General features: G+C 39.5%; 2 protein-coding genes across 2 annotated transcripts; one reads left to right on the top strand and one right to left on the bottom strand.

Moving 5' to 3' along the window:
* Positions 1-406: 406 nt before the first annotated feature.
* noa1 (nitric oxide associated 1) lies at positions 407-5,912 on the bottom strand. Its single transcript, XM_034309675.2, has 7 exons — positions 4,560-5,912; positions 2,939-3,103; positions 2,582-2,790; positions 2,369-2,500; positions 1,934-2,050; positions 1,570-1,687; positions 407-1,372 (listed from the first exon to the last, which is right to left on the bottom strand). Exons 1-7 carry the CDS (start codon positions 5,800-5,802, stop codon positions 1,155-1,157), a joined length of 2,202 nt encoding a protein of 733 aa, XP_034165566.2. The 5' UTR covers positions 5,803-5,912; the 3' UTR covers positions 407-1,154.
* A 684-nt stretch (positions 5,913-6,596) lies between these two features.
* polr2b (RNA polymerase II subunit B) lies at positions 6,597-18,662 on the top strand. The gene is made up of 25 exons (XM_053239240.1): positions 6,597-6,756; positions 7,521-7,593; positions 7,732-7,882; positions 8,011-8,123; positions 8,814-9,033; positions 9,125-9,283; positions 9,366-9,530; positions 10,424-10,620; positions 11,364-11,483; positions 11,578-11,764; positions 12,736-12,879; positions 12,986-13,125; positions 13,285-13,396; positions 13,478-13,632; positions 13,791-13,989; positions 14,205-14,373; positions 14,784-14,880; positions 15,020-15,114; positions 15,450-15,700; positions 15,787-15,876; positions 16,967-17,074; positions 17,231-17,344; positions 17,636-17,796; positions 18,066-18,261; positions 18,378-18,662. The coding sequence occupies exons 1-25, from the start codon at positions 6,738-6,740 to the stop codon at positions 18,465-18,467; spliced, it is 3,525 nt and encodes a 1,174-aa protein (XP_053095215.1). The 5' UTR covers positions 6,597-6,737; the 3' UTR covers positions 18,468-18,662.
* Positions 18,663-19,186: the final 524 nt, after the last annotated feature.

Below are 19,186 nucleotides of genomic sequence, written 5' to 3'. Positions count from 1 at the left end.
AGTATTGTGCTGCCGAGCATAGTTTAACATGGTAGGGTAAAGCCCAACCACACCTGAAGTATAGTGCAGAATAGCACAGTATAGTGTGGTACAATTATTTCCAAGCACATCTGTCCTGTTTAAGCAGCAGATAATCTGATCACATTATTAATTTATATGCACATTGTATATTATTATTATCATCATTGGAAAATTCTTAGTAGCACAGTATTGGGAAGTTATGGTATAGTAGTGTTGTGTTGCATAGTACCGTACGGTAATATAGTTTTGTGTAACATAGTATAGTTAAAGCCCCACCACGCTGGTATTGTTTAAAAAGCAGATAATCTGACCATATGTGTTATTAGAATTGATGCTTTAAGTGTACCTACATGTTATTTTGGCAAATTAGCACAGTATTTCATAGTGTAGTACAGTATAATGTAATATAGTGTAATATAGTAGGTCAGTGTTATAAAAGTACTGACAAGATCTACAGTATTTTTAGAAATGTATATTGACATAATTTATTATACAGTCAATATCATATTGTCATATTACCCAGCCACATGAAGCTTCTATTTACATTTGTTTAGCGTGAATGCTAAGTAACAGATGAATAAATCAAACATTCCATAATCTCAATGTATAGAAACAGTTCACAATGCAGACATATTGATATTTATATCCTATAATTACAATCAGTTCATAATTACAATCAGTTCACCAACTTAGTACAATACAGTGTAATCAATACAATCTGTGTTAATAAAAACAAGCTCAACAAACACATCAGTCATTTTAACTTCAGATTCGAAGATTTACACAATATCAGGTTGCCAAACCACATACTACTGTAGCAATCAGTTTGTTAAAACCACATTTCATTCACGATCCAAACAACATGGCGACAGACTGAACATCCCCGACATTAGGCACTAATATAGCGCAATAGTTTTCCTTATTTTCTCCATATTAAAACTAAATATGGGGGGTGCAAACTTTCGCACTCAGCCGTAGCAAACTATAATATAAGTGGCTTATCGTTTAGTAAGTTATCACACAGCGTGGTCCTGTTACATCTTTGTGAAGCGCGTCTTTGCACTCCAGTGTAAAGAATTATTAGTTATTATTATTATTTTTTATTTTTATTGGTTATTATTTTATCGAAAGAGTCATTTTTTCGTCTTCTGTCTTCGGCCGGAAAGATTCGCATCCAACAATGCTTGGGGTTTTTTCGTCCTGTAGGCAGGAGATTTGGGAATTCGAGGCCCTTTCACGTCGACGATGTGTGGGAGGAGAGGCGGGTCTCGTAAACAAAACCCCGCCTCCTCAGGGGCGTGGCCTCTCAGCAGCAGGCGCTCTGACTCCGCTGCTGTTACAGCAATCCATCCTAAGGCAGAGTTTAATACCTTCATTAGTATGTTGTCGATGTGTCCCAAACCACACACGTTATTCACTACACACCAGTGAATTATTCATACTGTTTGGACATTAACCTACTGCAATGCATTGTGGGAATTTTGTTTAGTGATTTAGTGATTATTTTTCTGCATAGTGTGTTAGTTATATGTTGTTATAGTGCAGTACCTGCTGAGGATAGTTTGATGTCCGTCACTGCTGTGTCCACTCCTCGGCCCTCAAGCTCAAAGTCTTGAGACACAAAAGCTGGAAACACTTTCATTCGTTCCTTTCCGCCTGCTGGAACCTAAACAGGAAATGGAGAAACAGTAAAAACTATCGAGCTACATCCCAAACAACATGTCGACAAAAATATTGATGTTGAGAGAAAAAAAAAAAAAACAGAAAGGCTGGTGAAGGAACGACTGTTTGTAGCTGCTATGATATAAGTGATAACAAGAACTGACTTGTTTCATGGACAATCCACAACATTAAATCTAACTATAAATGGATAAAAAGCGTAACATATCGTCCTCTCCTAGCTGTAACTTACAGCGAGTAGCGTTTCCCCGGCATGTTTCTGGTACGTGGAGTCGGCTTTGTCCAAACTAGTGATGTGGACGGGGATTTGAGAGGAAGCCACGACGGTAAACCAGCACGGCTGATTTCCCTGGAGAAGACAGCATGGAGATTATAAGGACACGGAATAGTGCTTTTTTTTTTTTTTTTTTTTTAAGAGTAGACAAATGTTTTTTTTTTTTTTTTTTTTTTTTTTTTTTTTTTTTTTTTTTTTTTAAGAAACTATTAATTTCCAGAAATATCAAGCAGAAGGAATGGCTCAGCTGTTAGGGTTGCACAGTTTAGCATATTTAAATCATTATCTCTTTCTAACTTCCACCAGAAATTCAGCTTTCATCATACTGTAGTTCATCAGTGCTGTTTATAATGACACGAATGGTTCAAATCCAAATAAAGCAAAGAAACTCACTTCCAGATAATCGATCCTTGCCAACGCTCCGAGGAACAACGCCATCCCCGGGTTCAGAACAAACGTCCTGGGCGTGATGGCGTGCGTCGGCACCACAAGCTTCACTTCCTGTTCGTTCAGCAGGCTGAGAATCTGGTGATTAAACAACAAAATTAAAGCATTTTTCACACAAAGCTACATTCTGCTCAAGTAACACTGTGTGATTTTACTCACATCACGTTCTTTCATGATGCCCGGCGTGTCGTAGAACCAGTGAGCGTCTTTGATTTCGTTGTATGTAAGTTCAGCCTCGGGTTCGTCCTCGGAGCTCGGTCTGCCCACATTGTCTTCATTCAGGTCCTCTCCGAAGCTGAGGCTGTCTGGGTCGAACTCCACCAGGTCTTTTCTAGAAGACTGCACACGGAACGTTCTCCCCACACGGCCTGGGATCAAGGAGTTTCAGTGTTTTACTGCTTTTCCTTTTGCTTATAAGATAAGGAATGTGTTGTAAACCTGAAAACCACTTTGTGGTTATGCATAATCATTCATCATGTTCTACCAAAACCATGTCCTTCTCCAGCTTCAGCTCACCAATCAAGTAGCCCTGTTTACGGAAATGTTGGATTCTCCTGAGCTCTTCAGGATCGAGATCGTCCTCCGTCTGTTGAGCCGCCAGTCGCAGTCGCTCCATACGTCTGAACAGCCGGTACGGCGTCGGGTTGATGATGGGGAACTTCAGGAGGTTCAGCGTTGTCCCTAAAAAAGAAAAAAAGTATATGTGTCTTAATTTAAACATTTAGCAAATCAACTACAGACATCTCTTATTCTAAAATCACTGTCCTTCATCCTTATGCCAACTTTAAACACAGATAAATATATCACATCAGTTTATTAACAACTATTCATAACAGCCATGAAAACAATATGTACAATTTATTTATCAAATTAATATAATATAATTATTAGATTTTTTTGGGTATGTTTTCTGCAAACCTATCCATTGCTACAGCTAGCTGTGCTACAATGTCAGAATTTCTGTAAAATCCATGTTTATTAATGTTCATAATCTTCACTTTTAGTGCTAGCCAGCTACATGAGCTAACAAACTTTCTGACCTTTTTTTTTTAATTAATATTCATAAATGTTAATAAATTTTACTCCTAGTCAGTTAGTTAAAACAAGGTAAACTGTAGGGGTGTTTCTGACAGGAACTATAATTATTTTCCATAGTCATAAATTGTCAGAATCTTCACTGAGCCACTAGCCAGCTAGCTAACCTAAGCAAACTTGATAGGATTGATTGAATGTTAATAATATTTAATAGTACACTTAGCCAGTTAGATAATATGAGGTAAACTGGTAGTGTTTCTGACATGAATTTTCAGTCATGCTCTGTACATTTTCAAAATTTTCACTGCTAAGCTAACTTGACAAGATTTCTGAGGATTTTTATGTCATATTCAAAAATGATAAAGAATCTTTACAACTAATGCTAGCCTGCTAGCTAACATGAGGTAAACTGGTGATGTTTCTGACAGGAATTTTCAGTCATGTTCATACATTTTCATAATCATCACTGCTAACAATAGCCAGCTAGTTAACTTTAGGATTTCTGAGAGGATTATTAAGTTATATTCATAAATGTTAATAATCTTTACTGCCAATTTTAGCCAGTTAGCTACCATGAGGTAAACTTGTGGTATTTCTGACAGGAATTTTCAGTCATATTTATACATATTTTTATCTTCACTGCTAAGCTAACTTGATAGGATTTATGAAAGGATTTTAAGTCATATTCATAAAAAATTAATAACTTCACCATAAAGGGAGTTTGATGGCAGACATAATCTTGAAACCAAAGAATATTCCCACATATATGAGCCGTTCATCTACCCAAACAGTGCATAAGTGTCCTCTGAGGCCATGTTTATATCTATGATATTTATAATTTATTTTTTTTAAAATTCTCACAAACTTGTCAGGTTTAGAACAAAATGGCAGTGAGCCATTTGGGAGCCGAAAGAGTCGACTCTTATTGATGAGGTGAGTCAAATGAGATGATTGACTCAAAAGATCACTACTTTTCGTACAATCAGATAGAGTCCTTTTTATTCATTCATTCAGTTAGCCAAATACATCGGGAGTTTTTTTCTCCCCAAGATTAGTTTTTTGCTCTTCAATACAACCTCAATATCAATGATTCATGCCTTACCAGGCCATGGTGATATTGTGGCTTTATGGATCACATCAGATGCTCTGGATTTGCAGTAATCAGACTCCAGAAGCGTGTTAAACAAAGTGGACTTGCCAGCATTGGCAGTACCAACCAAATACACGTCTCCTTTATACTTCCAGGATGCCTGGAGCTTTGTGATCAGGTTCTCGATCCCGTATCCCGTTTTGGCACTGATTAGATGAACATCTTTGGAATCTTGGGTGGGAATTCCAGCATCGGTGCAATGCTGGGCCAGCTGCCTCCTGATCCTCTGCAGGTAATTCTTGGAATCTCCAGGCAGCAGGTCCACTTTATTCCCTAAAATAATGATGTGCTTGTTTTTGCCGACGAGCTGTGGCAGATCAGGTACGATGGAGTCCGGAAGATCTACGAGATCCACAATGAGTAGCACCAAAGCTTTCTCAGATTTGATTCTACTCACAATTTTCGTGTACTCTTCCTTCGACATGGTGACATTCAAAGCCTTCTGGTGGTGTGTGAGCAGAAAACAGCGCTGACATATCGCCTTCTTGAGTTTGTCTTCTTCTATTAATTGCTTATATTTCTCACTAGGAAGGTAACCAGGAACTTCAGGAGCCATGCAGTGCATTAAAGCACCACAGCCTGAGCAGGAGACGTCGCTGATCGGCATCTCATCATCCGGACTTCCGTAGATCTTCTGCTCCTGCCTAGTCTTCTTCTTCCTGGAGCGTTCCAGTGGAAACCCAACATCATGGAATTCGATACAATCCTCCACGTCCATGTTAAGATCTCCAACATCTTTTAATGAGCTCATCTGCAGTTCCAGAGCTTTTTGCTGCAGTTCTGTTACAGTCTTTCTAGGTGGCTTGTCCTCTTTTGCTCTCATGGAGTCTGTGATCTGAAGCTGTTCAGGAAAAGGATCTTCTTCATGGTCCATGGATTCACAGTAGTCCAGGAAGACAAATTCTTCCTCCTTGTCAGGTTCAACAGATGAGTAGGTCTCTGATGTTGCTTTACGCCTGCTTTGAGATTTCTCCTCAGTGCTGTGAAATCTTAAAGCCCCATTCGTGGATGTCCAGTTCTTAGAAATCCAAAAATTCTCCTGCTTCTTTTTGGACACCAGGTCAAAGTAAAGTGAGGACTGAGATAAATGTCTCCATTCTAAGCCTCTATACTGTTGATCTCTCGACATTAAAACACATTTTAAACGCCTAGAAGCAGGAAACCGGAATACGGACACTTGTAATAACCTAAACATGTTTTTAGAAATCCGCTATAACTTCTATAAACATTTACAACCTTGAAAAACGTCAATACACGTGAAACAACCGACTGTTTTTTCTCTGTCGCAGGAAAATTACGTCACGGGAGATGGTTATTTTGGGAAAAAAGTGCTCTTTTTTTCTTCGTGACAAACTATAAAAGATAAAATGTAGACGAATTAAAAGGAAACATCGAGTATAACTCTAAAAATGTTTTGGAGTATTAGTTTTTTTAATTTTTTTTTTTACCGTAAGTAAATTTATTTATTTATTTATTTTTTCAATTTTATTCGAATTTTTTTGGTCGTTTCCAAATACCTCAATTGTTTTAATGCACTAAAAAGTGTACAATATCCATTTACCTTAACCCTTAATAGTGCACGTATGGGGTGTGTGTAGTTGTTTTGAATTCAACCAAACTGTTTTTTTTTTTATTTAAATAATTTACTTATACAGATCTAAGTTTACAAAAGCTATAAACAGAGAAAAAGGAATAAGGATGGCAGAAATACAACTTGTAAACAAATAAAGAAAACAAGCCTAATTACATATAGAAACTAAAAAGAAAAGAAAAAAATGTGACATTCATAATAACGTTTCATAATAAAATTTCGGAATAGTTTTTTAGGCCTTTCTTGTAATTCGCTAATGTAATAGTGTTAATTAGTGAGACAAACTCTATTATGAAAATAATAAATATTCAATATGAAATATTAAAATATTAAATATGGGTATAATTGACTGAATGCGGTCAAACTTCCGGCCTATGGTGCGAATCCAGGAAGTGACGTATATCTTATGCGCCACATACGCCGTTCGCGTAGTTCAGTGAAGTTTCTAAATAGAGCGCGTTTTAAGCGCCTAGACATCGCTGCAGATTTCATTCTTCATATTTATTTATTTTTAACAAGGATTACAACGCCGAATCACGATGTATGACCAAGACGAAGGTGTGTTTGTAACAATATATTGATATTGTTTGTGGGTTTTTTTGATATAATGTATTTCATAACAAAACACCAGTTAGTAATGGTGCGTTAACACTGTATTTTTCTTCGCTGGCTAACAATATAGCTCTTTTTTATTTTCCAACCGTTTCCGTGCAAGCCCCGCCTCCTACACTACGATTGGCTAGAATGGGCCAAAATCCTGCGTGACGATTGGATAATCATTTCACTGTCCAATCAGTGACTCATTGTACGTCGGCTTAGCCAATCATCATTAAGGAGGCGGGATCTGTCGGAATACGGGTGCTTACGGGAAAATAACTAGCTAATAGCTAGCTAGCCCGTGATTTAAGTTGAGCGAAATTAACATTAACGTTTATTGAATTAGTTACAACTTTGCACAATTTTGTAGACATTAAAACGACTTTTCAACATTAGAATATGTTGTTCTGTTTCCTTTTGCGTTTCACTTCTGTATATTTTCATGATATTGGTTAGCATTTAGTGTAATATACAGGTAAATACTAATAACTGTCCTGTTGTGGATGGATGTACACTACGCATTGTGAGAAATAATGGCATGTGTAGTATATGTAGTGCACTTTATAGTAAATAGCGAGTCATTTGGGATACAGACTTTGTGTTTACTTGTTCTGGCTCATGTTTTAGGCAGCAGTTTGTTATTTTGACGGTTTTCTTTCAGCCTGTGAGCAGAAATAGAGCTTTCGTTCTTATTCCATGCTGTTATGTTTATTCTCTTGCTACAGATATCCAGTACGATGAAGATGATGATGAGATCACTCCTGACCTGTGGCAGGAAGCCTGCTGGATTGTTATCAGGTCATTTTTCTTAGCTCACATTTATTCTCGCTTTCTGAATTCAACACTTAGAGTTTCGAGGATGATGTTGATCTCGTACCGTACCGCTCTGTCGCATGGAAAAGCGCTCTTACTAATGTTTTTGTTTTTTAACCCCAGTTCCTACTTCGATGAGAAAGGGTTGGTGCGCCAGCAGCTGGACTCATTCGACGAGTTCATTCAGATGTCCGTCCAGAGGATTGTGGAGGACGCGCCACCCATCGACCTGCAGGCCGAGGCCCAGCACACCTCCGGAGAGGTGGAGGAACCGGTGAGCTAGCGCTCTCTCTCTCTCTCTCTCTCACTCACACACACACACACACACACACACATTTCTTCTGTAAAAGAATCAGACCCTTTTCTTAGTGCTTAATAGATCTTTGTGTTTTCTCTCTGCAGCCTCGGTACCTGCTGAAGTTTGAGCAGATCTACCTGTCCAAGCCAACTCACTGGGAAAGAGACGGCGCTCCGTCACCCATGATGCCCAACGAAGCACGACTCCGAAACCTCACGTGAGTGTAGCTGTGTGACACGTGGACATGTCCAATGGAAATCATTTTTAAACCCGGGATAGAAAATAAGCTGCTGTGTGAAAACAGAACAATATGATGATATTAGAAATTATTTAAATTTCTCTCATTGAGTCTTATGGGGTTTGTTTCGACTAAGAAGGAAGTTTGGGATGATCTTAAGCGTCATCGTCATGCACAAATCACACAATAGTTTATCAGCCAGTCCATGTGGAGATGAGTTTAGAGGCCACGTCCCCTTCATTTTGACTGACAAGAACAAAGAGGTGAAAATAATTCATTTCCAAATAAAAGGAGAGAAACAAATGATATTTATTTTCTTAAAAAATGGACAGAAAAGTGTATTTATGTAATAACATTTCCGAATAATAATAGATGATTAAGATTTCCATATAATACACGGGGAAAAGGATGATATGCATTTAAAAAATGTTTTTAAGTGATATCTAGTTTCCAAATAGTAACAGTTTAAAATAATTTCCAAATAATAATACACTAGTAAAAAAAAATGATGTGCTATAAAATCAATAAATAGTACACCGGAAATAAAAGGGAGTGACAGTCCTGTTGTCTGTTCTGAATCACTGTGTCATAAACATCGCGAACGATTCACTCATTTTCAGCGTTTTATCTTTGCAACCCTGATTAATATTGAAGTGTGTGTGTGTTTAGATACTCGGCTCCTCTGTACGTGGACATCACCAAGACCATCATAAAGGAGGGAGAGGAGCAGCAGCAGACGCAGCACCAGAAAACCTTCATCGGCAAAATTCCCATCATGCTCCGGTCCACCTACTGCCTGCTGAGCGGCCTGACGGACCGTGACCTGTGTGAGCTGAACGAGTGTCCTCTCGACCCGGGCGGCTACTTCATCATCAACGGCTCCGAGAAGGTCAGGGGGTTTCTCTGGTGTAGGAAACATAGTGTGTACACAGAAACAGTGTGTCACTGAGTGTCACGTGCTGTGTGTGTGTGTGTTCCAGGTGCTGATCGCTCAGGAGAAAATGGCCACGAATACAGTGTACGTGTTCGCCAAGAAGGACTCGAAGTACGCCTACACCGCCGAGTGCAGGTCCTGTCTGGAGAACTCCTCCAGACCCACCAGCACCATCTGGGTCAGCATGATGGCCAGAGGAGGACAGGTACCGTCATCGCATATTCCACTCATTTAACACAGTGTCCTTCTGGTGTCGCTGTTATTCCACTTCCTGTTTCCGTTCCTAGGGAGTGAAGAAGAGCGCGATCGGTCAGAGGATCGTCTCCACATTGCCGTACATCAGACAGGAAGTTCCCATCATCATCGTGTTCCGAGCGCTGGGCTTCGTGTCCGACAGAGACATCCTGGAACACATCATCTACGACTTCGATGATCCTGAGATGATGGAGATGGTAAAACCTGTGCCTTAAAGCTTAGATCGTAGCTTCTGAGAAAGGTCAAAGGGTGTACATGTCACCGTTAAACGCCAGTGTATCGCTCGTTAATCGCAACATTCGCCAAAGTTGATATCACAGTGTCGAATACATAACACGCCGTGCTGTCATACGAAAATAATACACATGGTCTGGAGTGTTTAATGTTTAATTGTAATGGTTTATAGTTAGAGTTAATGTTGTTCCTGTTCTCACCTAACGTTATAGCTGCAATAAACAGTCATTCCCTCACCTCTCTCTCTCTCTCTCTCTCTCTCTCTCTTTCTCTCTCTCTCGAAACTGGAAAGTGTAAACTCCTCTGTCCTGAAGACTTTGCCAAGCTGTAATCTTTGACTGTTAAAAAGCTCTTACAATTGAGCCTCCTTCCATAAATGTTAAACCTAAACATAAATGTCTCTTAACAAAAAACCTCACCGCATCATCTGTTTTACTTTATTAAACAACTAACTACTTTTCGAGCCGTGCTGTTATACAAAAATAGCAGCTATAAACAGTCGTTGCTTCAGTTGGAGCTTATTACCAAGAAACCACAATGTAAAACATCACCATATTAATGATTATACTGTTTTATTTGTTAAATAATAACATGTTTTTTAATCCGTTCATGTGGAGCGTCTACCATACAAGCCTATGTGATTAAGCTGTTACTATAGAAACAGTAAAGTATTAGAACTAGACAACATTAATATAAACATGTGATCTGCAGCTGAAACCACTGTCAGAGCCGCTGTTATAGAAAAATAATCAAATCAGTCCAAAAGGGTTTTGTTTATTTTTTGGGAGAAATGACGTTCTTTGTTTCTGTCTTTTTTTTTTTTCTTTTTTTTTATATATATATATTTATTTTATAGGTGAAGCCGTCTCTGGACGAGGCGTTTGTGATCCAGGAGCAGAACGTGGCTCTGAACTTCATCGGGTCCAGAGGGGCCAAACCCGGAGTCACTAAAGAGAGGAGGATAAAATACGCCAAGGAGGTTCTGCAGAAGGAAGTGCTGCCTCACGTCGGCGTGTCCGACTTCTGCGAGACCAAGAAGGCGTACTTTTTAGGGTAAGATTATTTCTAAATAAAAAAAAGACATGATGTTCTTGAATCTTGTTTATGGTTCTGTATTACTTATTGCTACTAGGTTTATAAATGAGCTAGATGACAGGAAACCTTTATGGATGTTAAAATTTTGCATTTATGCACAGGTATTCAGTTTATTAATATTACAGTCTGAATAAGCAACAAACATGGCTTAATGGTTATCTTTAAACGTTTAGCCGTTAACGATTAGTTTATGGCTATGAATAAGACAGCTTGAAGTGGTTATGTTTTGTTTTATAGTGGTGTTTTTTTTTAACGTTTTCACATCTGACCAACACCACAGACTCTAAAGAGATGAAACAGGCAAAGAGTAAACACATATTTAAAAAAAAAAAATTGAATCCATGATTACTGATAAGTGAAGTAAATACTGCTACAGGAGCCATATGGTTTATATTTTTAAAAAAAAAATAGAATAATTAAACTGCAGCCATTTTGTTTTCATAACTTATTCTGTTTTGCTACAGTTTTTTTTTTTTTATACATATATATGTATATATGAGTCCTTGATCGAAAGTCTTTCCTGGTTCCCAGTTGACGACTCCTGATTCATTTATTTGAATAATGATCAATAATAATAATAATAATACAGTCTGGCTTGAATGCGCTGGCTTTTGGTCACTTCTGAGATTGGAACTCACAACCTTCTGAGACACTTGCTGCTTTGAAAGATTAGACCCAATTGTTTTTTCTTTCTCTCTCAGTTATATGGTGCACAGGCTCCTGCTGGCGGCTCTGGGCAGAAGAGAGCTGGACGACAGAGATCATTACGGCAACAAGAGGCTGGATCTGGCCGGGCCGCTCCTGGCGTTCCTCTTCCGAGGGTGAGAACATTGGATCTCTATCTGTCTTCTCATCTTCGCTTCTTATTGTACTCAGTTATTAAAACACAAACACTATGCCAACGCATCACAACAGAATGTTCAAGAACCTGCTGAAGGAGATCAGGATCTACGCTCAGAAGTTCATCGACCGAGGGAAAGACTTCAACCTGGAGCTGGCCATCAAAACGCGCATCATCTCCGACGGCCTGAAGTATTCGCTGGCCACGGGGAACTGGGGCGACGTCAAGAAAGCCCATCAGGCTCGAGCCGGAGTGTCTCAGGTGATCTCATCCTGGCACATGTATACATAAACTTTTAAATGCCACAAGCATTTATTTATTTGTTTGTTTGTTTGTAATAAAACATTTTTTATTTATTTTTAGGAAACACATTTTTACATTTTTCATTGTGCAACCAACAGTATCTACAAATCTCAGTCTTATTAATGTTATAGTTGCAGATACTTTATAATATTGTTGTTAAGGATAATTGGTGATGGGTGATGTGACAAAAATATATTATCATGGCATTTCATGATACTTCCTGTGACGTGTGACGCATCACAATATTTAACAAACTGTAGTCTTGGATTTAAAAAAAAAATGCTGGAAAATTGAGTACTTTTTATTGTGTGTATTGTGGCTGGGTGACAGAAATATCATATCATATATAAATCTCAGGCATTTTTACGATATATGTGACGATATATAGGCTTGCAAACAGTTTAACAATTTCCCAGCATTTAAAAATATTTTTTATTTTAGTTTATTTCATATCTTTTATTTATGTAATGTCTGCAAAAATACATTTATGTTTAATTTTACATTTAAAAAAAAACACATTTTTATTTTTAAAAAAAATTCTCTGAAAAAGATTAAAGTATGAAATTTTAAGCAGCTTCCAGTCAGGTTGTATTTATTTAAAAAAAAAAAAAAAACATGTAGAAAAAATATATTACAAAAAATATATTACAATATCTCAGAAATACCTATTGAGATGAATTATCATGATGAATTATCGTGATTGCGTGTATTCAAAAATAAATCCTACATTTACATTTATGTTTGCAAATTAGCTAGAAATATATTATGATATCTGTGATATCTCTGAAAAGTGATTTATCACAATATATCATGTTGTCATATTGCCCAGCCCTAGCGCTCGTTATTTTTGGGTTGCATGAGGAACTTGTACGTGTCTTGTTAGTTTTAGTTTAAGTTTATTGACTGTCCCCTGTGCTCTTGCTCTCCAGGTGTTGAACAGACTGACGTTCGCCTCAACGCTTTCTCACCTCCGGCGCGTGAACTCTCCCATCGGCCGAGACGGCAAACTGGCAAAGCCGAGGCAGCTCCATAACACCCTGTGGGGTATGGTGTGTCCCGCCGAGACGCCCGAGGTACTAATGAGCAATTTAATTCAGTTCTTAGGAAAAACAAAATGGAAGACAGACATCCGACACGGAGAGTTTTGAGATTCTCTAAAGTGAGTGTTTGTGTGTACAGGGCCATGCTGTAGGTCTGGTGAAGAACTTGGCACTGATGGCGTACATCTCCGTCGGTTCTCAGCCGTCCCCCATCCTGGAGTTCTTGGAAGAGTGGAGCATGGAGAACCTAGAGGAGATCTCACCTGCTGCTATTGCAGAGTCAGTTTCCCAAGAAACATCTTTTCATGGAAAAGACTTGATATTTATTAAAATAAGAAATGTGAGTGTATTGGTGTTGTTGTGTGGCTAATGGGTGATTTTTTTTTTTTTTTTTTTTTTTCTCCTCCTCCCTCTCTCTTTCTCCCCTCTTTTGTCTAGTGCTACGAAGATCTTTGTGAACGGCTGCTGGGTGGGAATCCACAAAGACCCTGAGCAGCTGATGAACACTCTGAGGAAGCTCAGGAGGCAGATGGACATCATTGTGTCTGAGGTAAAAGAGGGAAATTTTGGAACTTAAACAAAAAAAAACATCTCGGAAAAGCTACCTAGCTCACAAGCTTCCTCCACTCAGGTGTCGATGATCCGCGATATCCGAGAGCGAGAGATCCGGATTTACACGGACGCCGGGCGGATCTGTCGCCCGCTGCTAATCGTGGAGAAGCAGAAGCTCCTGCTGAAGAGACGCCACATCGATCAGCTCAAAGAACGAGAGTACAACAACTACAGGTACACAGCCTTCCGTGGTGCAGCAAGGCCACCAGAATGCGTAACATAATGTCGAGGACGAGACCATAGTTCTATTCTAGGGCTTGATTTGAGACACATCATTATAGTCGTGGCTTTATTAAGTTACTCTGTGTGTGTGTGTGTGTGTGTGTGTGTAGCTGGCAGGACCTGGTAGCGAGTGGTGTAGTGGAGTACATCGATACTCTGGAAGAGGAGACAGTGATGTTGGCCATGACCCCGGATGACCTCCAGGAGAAGGGTGTGGCCTACTGCTCCACCTACACACACTGTGAGATCCATCCATCTATGATCCTGGGAGTGTGTGCATCCATCATTCCTTTCCCTGATCACAATCAGGTACACACACACACACACACACACGTGCATTCTCTCTCTCTCTCTCTCTCACACACATACAGACAAACATTTGCTATCATCTTTCTTAATTGTAGCAACAAACACAGACACATAATATACAGTCATGTTAGAGTAATCACGCTCTCTCTGTCTCTCTCTCTCTCTCTCTCTCGCTCTGTGTGTGTGTGTGTGTGTGTGTGTGTGTGTGTTTCCAGTCTCCCAGGAACACCTACCAGTCTGCTATGGGGAAGCAGGCTATGGGTGTGTACATCACCAACTTCCACGTGCGTATGGACACCCTGGCTCACGTGCTGTATTACCCTCAGAAGCCTCTGGTCACTACGCGCTCCATGGAGTACCTGCGCTTCAGAGAGCTGCCAGCAGGTGACGCAACACGCACATCACACGCACATCACGCGCCGATCACGCGCTAATCTTGTTTTAGCTATTCCAGAATGGAGCTGTAATTATATTTGTTGTCAGTGTAGTTTGTGTAGTTTTGTTTTAACTTGCATACATTTTTATTGTTTATCATAAGAGTATCAGCATCATCAGGAATTTTTCCTGTATCACATCACATCACATCGAAGTCTGTTTTTGACGAGTCCTTACAGGATTTGTCACCTATTTTCACATCATATACGCATCATAAAGCGCTATCTGCCGTCTTCTGCATACACAGGCTCACAGACACCCACAACTGGCTAGTGTTTCTGTGACTCCCACCCAGAGAACATGTATAAAGTCTGCTGCGCATAGTTGTTATAGTGAATAAAATGAGTTTTCTCTTTTAGGCATCAATTCTATCGTGGCCATCGCATCATACACGGGTTACAATCAGGAGGACTCCGTTATCATGAACCGTTCTGCCGTGGACCGAGGCTTCTTCAGGTTCCTCTTTCTTCTTTTCCTTATGTATTTAACGCACTGTAGGTAGAAAGTCACTGTTTTATGCTCAGAGTGCAAACGTGTCTAATTCAATCCAAAAAAGATAGAAGACAGTGAATAAGTAAATGTATTCTGGTTTTAGGTCAGTGTTCTACCGCTCCTATAAAGAGCAGGAGTCAAAGAAAGGCTTCGACCAGGAGGAGATTTTTGAGAAACCGAAGCGTGAAGAATGTCAAGGTGAGTCACGGATTAAAATTAGGTTCTATAGTTACTTTGTTCAGGTTTTCATCTGTTGTAGTTAAAACAACGTACTAGCAAAGACAATAGAGGCGTACTATGGAAGAATGTCAGTTGTTATGTTAATTTTTCTCCAAAAGACAGTGAATATATGTAATTTATATATATGAAATATATTTTAAAGCTGCTTGTTGCAGTCTTCTAGAAGTACTAATGACACCTATGGTACTATTCTGTCATAATTTATCATGGTATTGATCATATTGTTATTATTTTGTTCACAGCTAGCTATATGTTAGCTATAAACTAACATATAAATTCTCTGTCTCTGTCAGGAATGCGTCATGCCATCTACGATAAGCTGGACGATGACGGTCTGATAGCGCCGGGCGTACGCGTGTCCGGGGAAGACGTGATTATCGGAAAGACGGTCACTCTACCCGAAAACGACGACGAGCTAGACAGCACGAACCGGCGCTACACGAAGAGAGACTGCAGCACGTTCCTGCGCACCAGCGAAACCGGCATCGTCGACCAGGTCATGGTCACACTCAACCAAGAGGGCTACAAGTTCTGCAAGATCCGGGTGGGTGTGGCCTTCCTGCTGGTGACGCTGAAAATAAATCGTAGCTGCGAATCCGTGGTCATTTGTCTGTTGTTTGTTGTGTGCAGGTGCGCTCGGTTCGAATCCCTCAGATTGGAGACAAGTTCGCCAGTCGACACGGACAGAAGGGAACCTGTGGGATTCAGTACAGGCAGGAGGTGAGGACGTCGTGTCCCTCTGCGCTTCAGGGTTCATTACAGATAGCGTGAAATTAGACACGAAGCTGCACCAGCTGCAAATGACCAGATTTTTAATAATGTTTTTATTTCTTCATTTCTATATTTTCTTGGCCCTCTGCTTATAACATGCGTCAAAGTGAAGTGGCACATTATTATTTTTGCATGAACCTAATGATTCATCAGCTTATTTAAAACAAACAAACAAAAAAAACAAATCTAAAACCAGCCAATAGATAAAGTCAAATCACATCAATAGTTGTTATAAACTGTTAATGAGCGATGTTGTCAAGTCTTGTAAGTGTCCTAGCTCACAGAACCAAGTGGAGAAATGATCAGAATTATATTTATAAAATATATAGTGAATATATAATGAATTTTATAATTTATATAAAATATATTATGAATGATGCAGAAAAATTAAGGGTCCGATGAGAAAAAGTGAAGGAAAAAGGAATGTTTTAAAAAATGAATTATTAATCATTCTTAAATTCATTCAAATGAATTATATTTATTTAATAAAATTGTGTCTTTTTTTACATAAATATTTATAAAATTTTTTAATTTACTATTTAAATAGGAGTGAGTTATTTGTACTTTTTTTTTTTATCCGTATGTATAAATTTGGGTTTGATTTGGTTAAGCTACCTGCATTTTTATAGTATTTTTATGTTGTTTTTTTTTTTTTTTTCCCAAAAATATTATGGCAACTTATACAGCAAATTATATCCGTGTAGATATAAATCATCTATATTTTATTGTTTTTCCCAACTTTCTCAATGCAGATATAACTGATGCAGTGCATCCTGAAACCTGGGAAACAGAATTATTGTATATTTTGGACTGAACAAGTTAGACCAAGATTGTGAACCTCCAAATTTTTGTTTGTTTCGTTGATGTGTAGACGTCACCACTAAGGAAAGACTCGATTTTTACTGAACAGGAGACTTAAAGTGAAGGTTCAGTCCCAATGTCTGACTGCTTCTAAGACCACACATGATAAATGTAGGTTTGTTAAGACTTGCGTTAATGCAGGTTTATTAAATGTACTAGTACTGATGTGTCTGTGCAGGACATGCCATTCACATGTGAAGGAATTACCCCAGACATCATCATCAACCCCCACGCTATTCCGTCCAGAATGACAGTCGGTCACTTGATCGAGTGTCTGCAGGGGAAGGTATACACACATTTACACATTCTCAGCGCTGAATAATGTATTAGATCTGTATTTGTTAGCTCACCTGCTAGACTGTACTGTTCTCTTCAACTGAAAATGTATGCTGTAAAATGTAAGAGATGGCCTAAACGTCTAAATCTTTTTTTTTTACACCAGGTTTCTGCGAATAAAGGGGAGATCGGTGACGCCACGCCATTCAACGACGCTGTGAATGTGCAGAAAGTATCCAACCTGCTGTCTGAATACGGGTACCACCTCAGAGGAAACGAGGTAAGAAGTACAATACGTCTGATCCAAATAGTATCAAATATTGCCTTCTGCCTTTTTGTGTGTTTTTTTTTTTTTTAAGACTATGACAAAGAATTTTTTACAGCAAAGAGACACGCATGTCATTTTGTTTCACGAGCATAATTACAACAAGGCCATGTGTCAGCATTTTAATGCGGTTACAGGAACGTGCACTATTAATAACACGTAACAGAATTTAGGGGTGTGTGTTATTCTCTCGAGAGGTTTCTTGTTTGAGACGCACACCATGCTGTCTTCTCTCGGGTCCTGTAGGTGCTGTATAACGGTTTCACGGGTCGTAAGCTGACCTCTCAGATCTTCCTCGGCCCCACTTACTACCAGCGTCTCAAACACATGGTGGACGATAAGATCCACTCGAGGGCACGAGGTCCCGTCCAGATCCTCAACAGGCAGCCTATGGAGGGCAGATCACGGTGAGGCACTGCATACTACATCAGCTCGTACTATACGTACTCCTTTCCGTGTAGGCGCTGAGATACGGAGGTGGATCGAAATAAATTAGAGATTTTATTAAAGTGTGTCTTTTATATGTTGTATGATTGTAAGCGTATGCGTTTATACAGGCATATTACTGAATAAACCACTGACGTGGCAATGTCTTGGCTGTTTAAAGAAAGGAAATATTAAAAGTTAGTGTACTAAATTGTTTGGTGTTGGAAATGTGTGCGTGTGTGTGGTGCAGAGACGGAGGTCTGCGTTTCGGAGAGATGGAGCGAGATTGTCAGATCGCTCACGGTGCAGCTCAGTTCCTGAGGGAGCGACTGTTCGAGGCGTCGGATCCCTACCAGGTGCACGTGTGTAACCTGTGCGGCCTCATGGCCATCGCCAACACGCGCACACACACCTACGAGTGCAGGGGCTGCCGCAACAAGACTCAGGTAGGAGCCTTTACACGTTTACACTTTCTATTCTTTTATTCTATTTCTATTCCTCCTCCTACGCTCTGCTACTCAGCAGTTATATCAGCGTATAACCTCTCGTCTCTGTGTTTTAGATCTCGCTGGTGCGGCTCCCGTACGCCTGCAAGCTTCTCTTCCAGGAGCTCATGTCTATGAGCATCGCCCCACGCATGATGACCACCTAAACACCGCACCACTGAATCATGGGAAACAGGAAAATCCAGGTTAAAGTGCTTTTCCGATCAGAAATGCAGTGCATTCTGCCGAGGCTTGATAAGTGTACTTGCAGTAATTTTCTCGTCGTTCTCGCTTCATAAGCAAAATGATTGTGTTTTTTTTGTAAAATGTAGAATGAAATAAAGCTCTTTTCTTTGTTTTGAGTTTTTGTTGCTCATTAATTTGTTTCTCTATGCAAGCACGTCGCTGCTACACACGAAAAAAAGCTCCCCAAAAGCATCTTGGTATTATGAGGAAAAACATCTCGGCATTGTGAGAAATAAAAATCTACTTCCTCTTTCATTGCCCCGGAACAATCTGAGAGATTTAGGTGCAAAATAAATGGATCTGGACAATACAAATGCAGTTAAAAATAACATGAAACATACTCAGTGCCATAAAACTTGGAGAAGTCTGTGAATTTGCCTGGAAGAGGAGGATGTCTAGTGCAGCTCTACTGATCAGTAAAGTGAGCCAGATTCTTGTAGATATTTCTGTTCAGTGTGAGAACGGCACTATCGGTCTGTGCTGCAGCTACACACTCTCCCTGAACTGATTTATCTCAGGAAGAACACGTTAGCCACGGATGGATTCAATCAGACGTCCTGAAGCCTTGAAAAATGATTTCAATCTTTCAGTCTTTGGAAGTTAGGAAACGCGAGTCTAATTAAATATGTGCTGAGCATGA

This window comes from Pangasianodon hypophthalmus, chromosome 13, assembly GCF_027358585.1.
Source record: "Pangasianodon hypophthalmus isolate fPanHyp1 chromosome 13, fPanHyp1.pri, whole genome shotgun sequence".
In the NCBI taxonomy this organism is placed as follows: Eukaryota; Metazoa; Chordata; class Actinopteri; order Siluriformes; family Pangasiidae; genus Pangasianodon; species Pangasianodon hypophthalmus.
The sequence above is the reverse complement of the archived record's forward strand: the minus strand, read 5'-3'. Positions and strand labels throughout refer to the sequence as shown.

Bases quoted from the DNA above. Each gene is read 5' to 3' on its own strand.
- noa1 (XM_034309675.2), bottom strand. From the start codon at position 5,802: ATGTTTAGGTTATTACAAGTGTCCGTATTCCGGTTTCCTGCTTCTAGG. The intron at 2,501-2,581 runs GTGAGTAAAATC...TTTAATCACCAG, and splicing joins GCATCATGAAAGAACGTGAT to ATTCTCAGCCTGCTGAACGA. The intron at 1,688-1,933 runs GTAAGTTACAGC...TTTCCTGTTTAG, and splicing joins CCGGGGAAACGCTACTCGCT to GTTCCAGCAGGCGGAAAGGA.
- polr2b (XM_053239240.1), top strand. The intron at 11,765-12,735 runs GTGATCTCATCC...CTTGCTCTCCAG, and splicing joins CTCGAGCCGGAGTGTCTCAG to GTGTTGAACAGACTGACGTT. The intron at 18,262-18,377 runs GTAGGAGCCTTT...TCTGTGTTTTAG, and splicing joins GCTGCCGCAACAAGACTCAG to ATCTCGCTGGTGCGGCTCCC.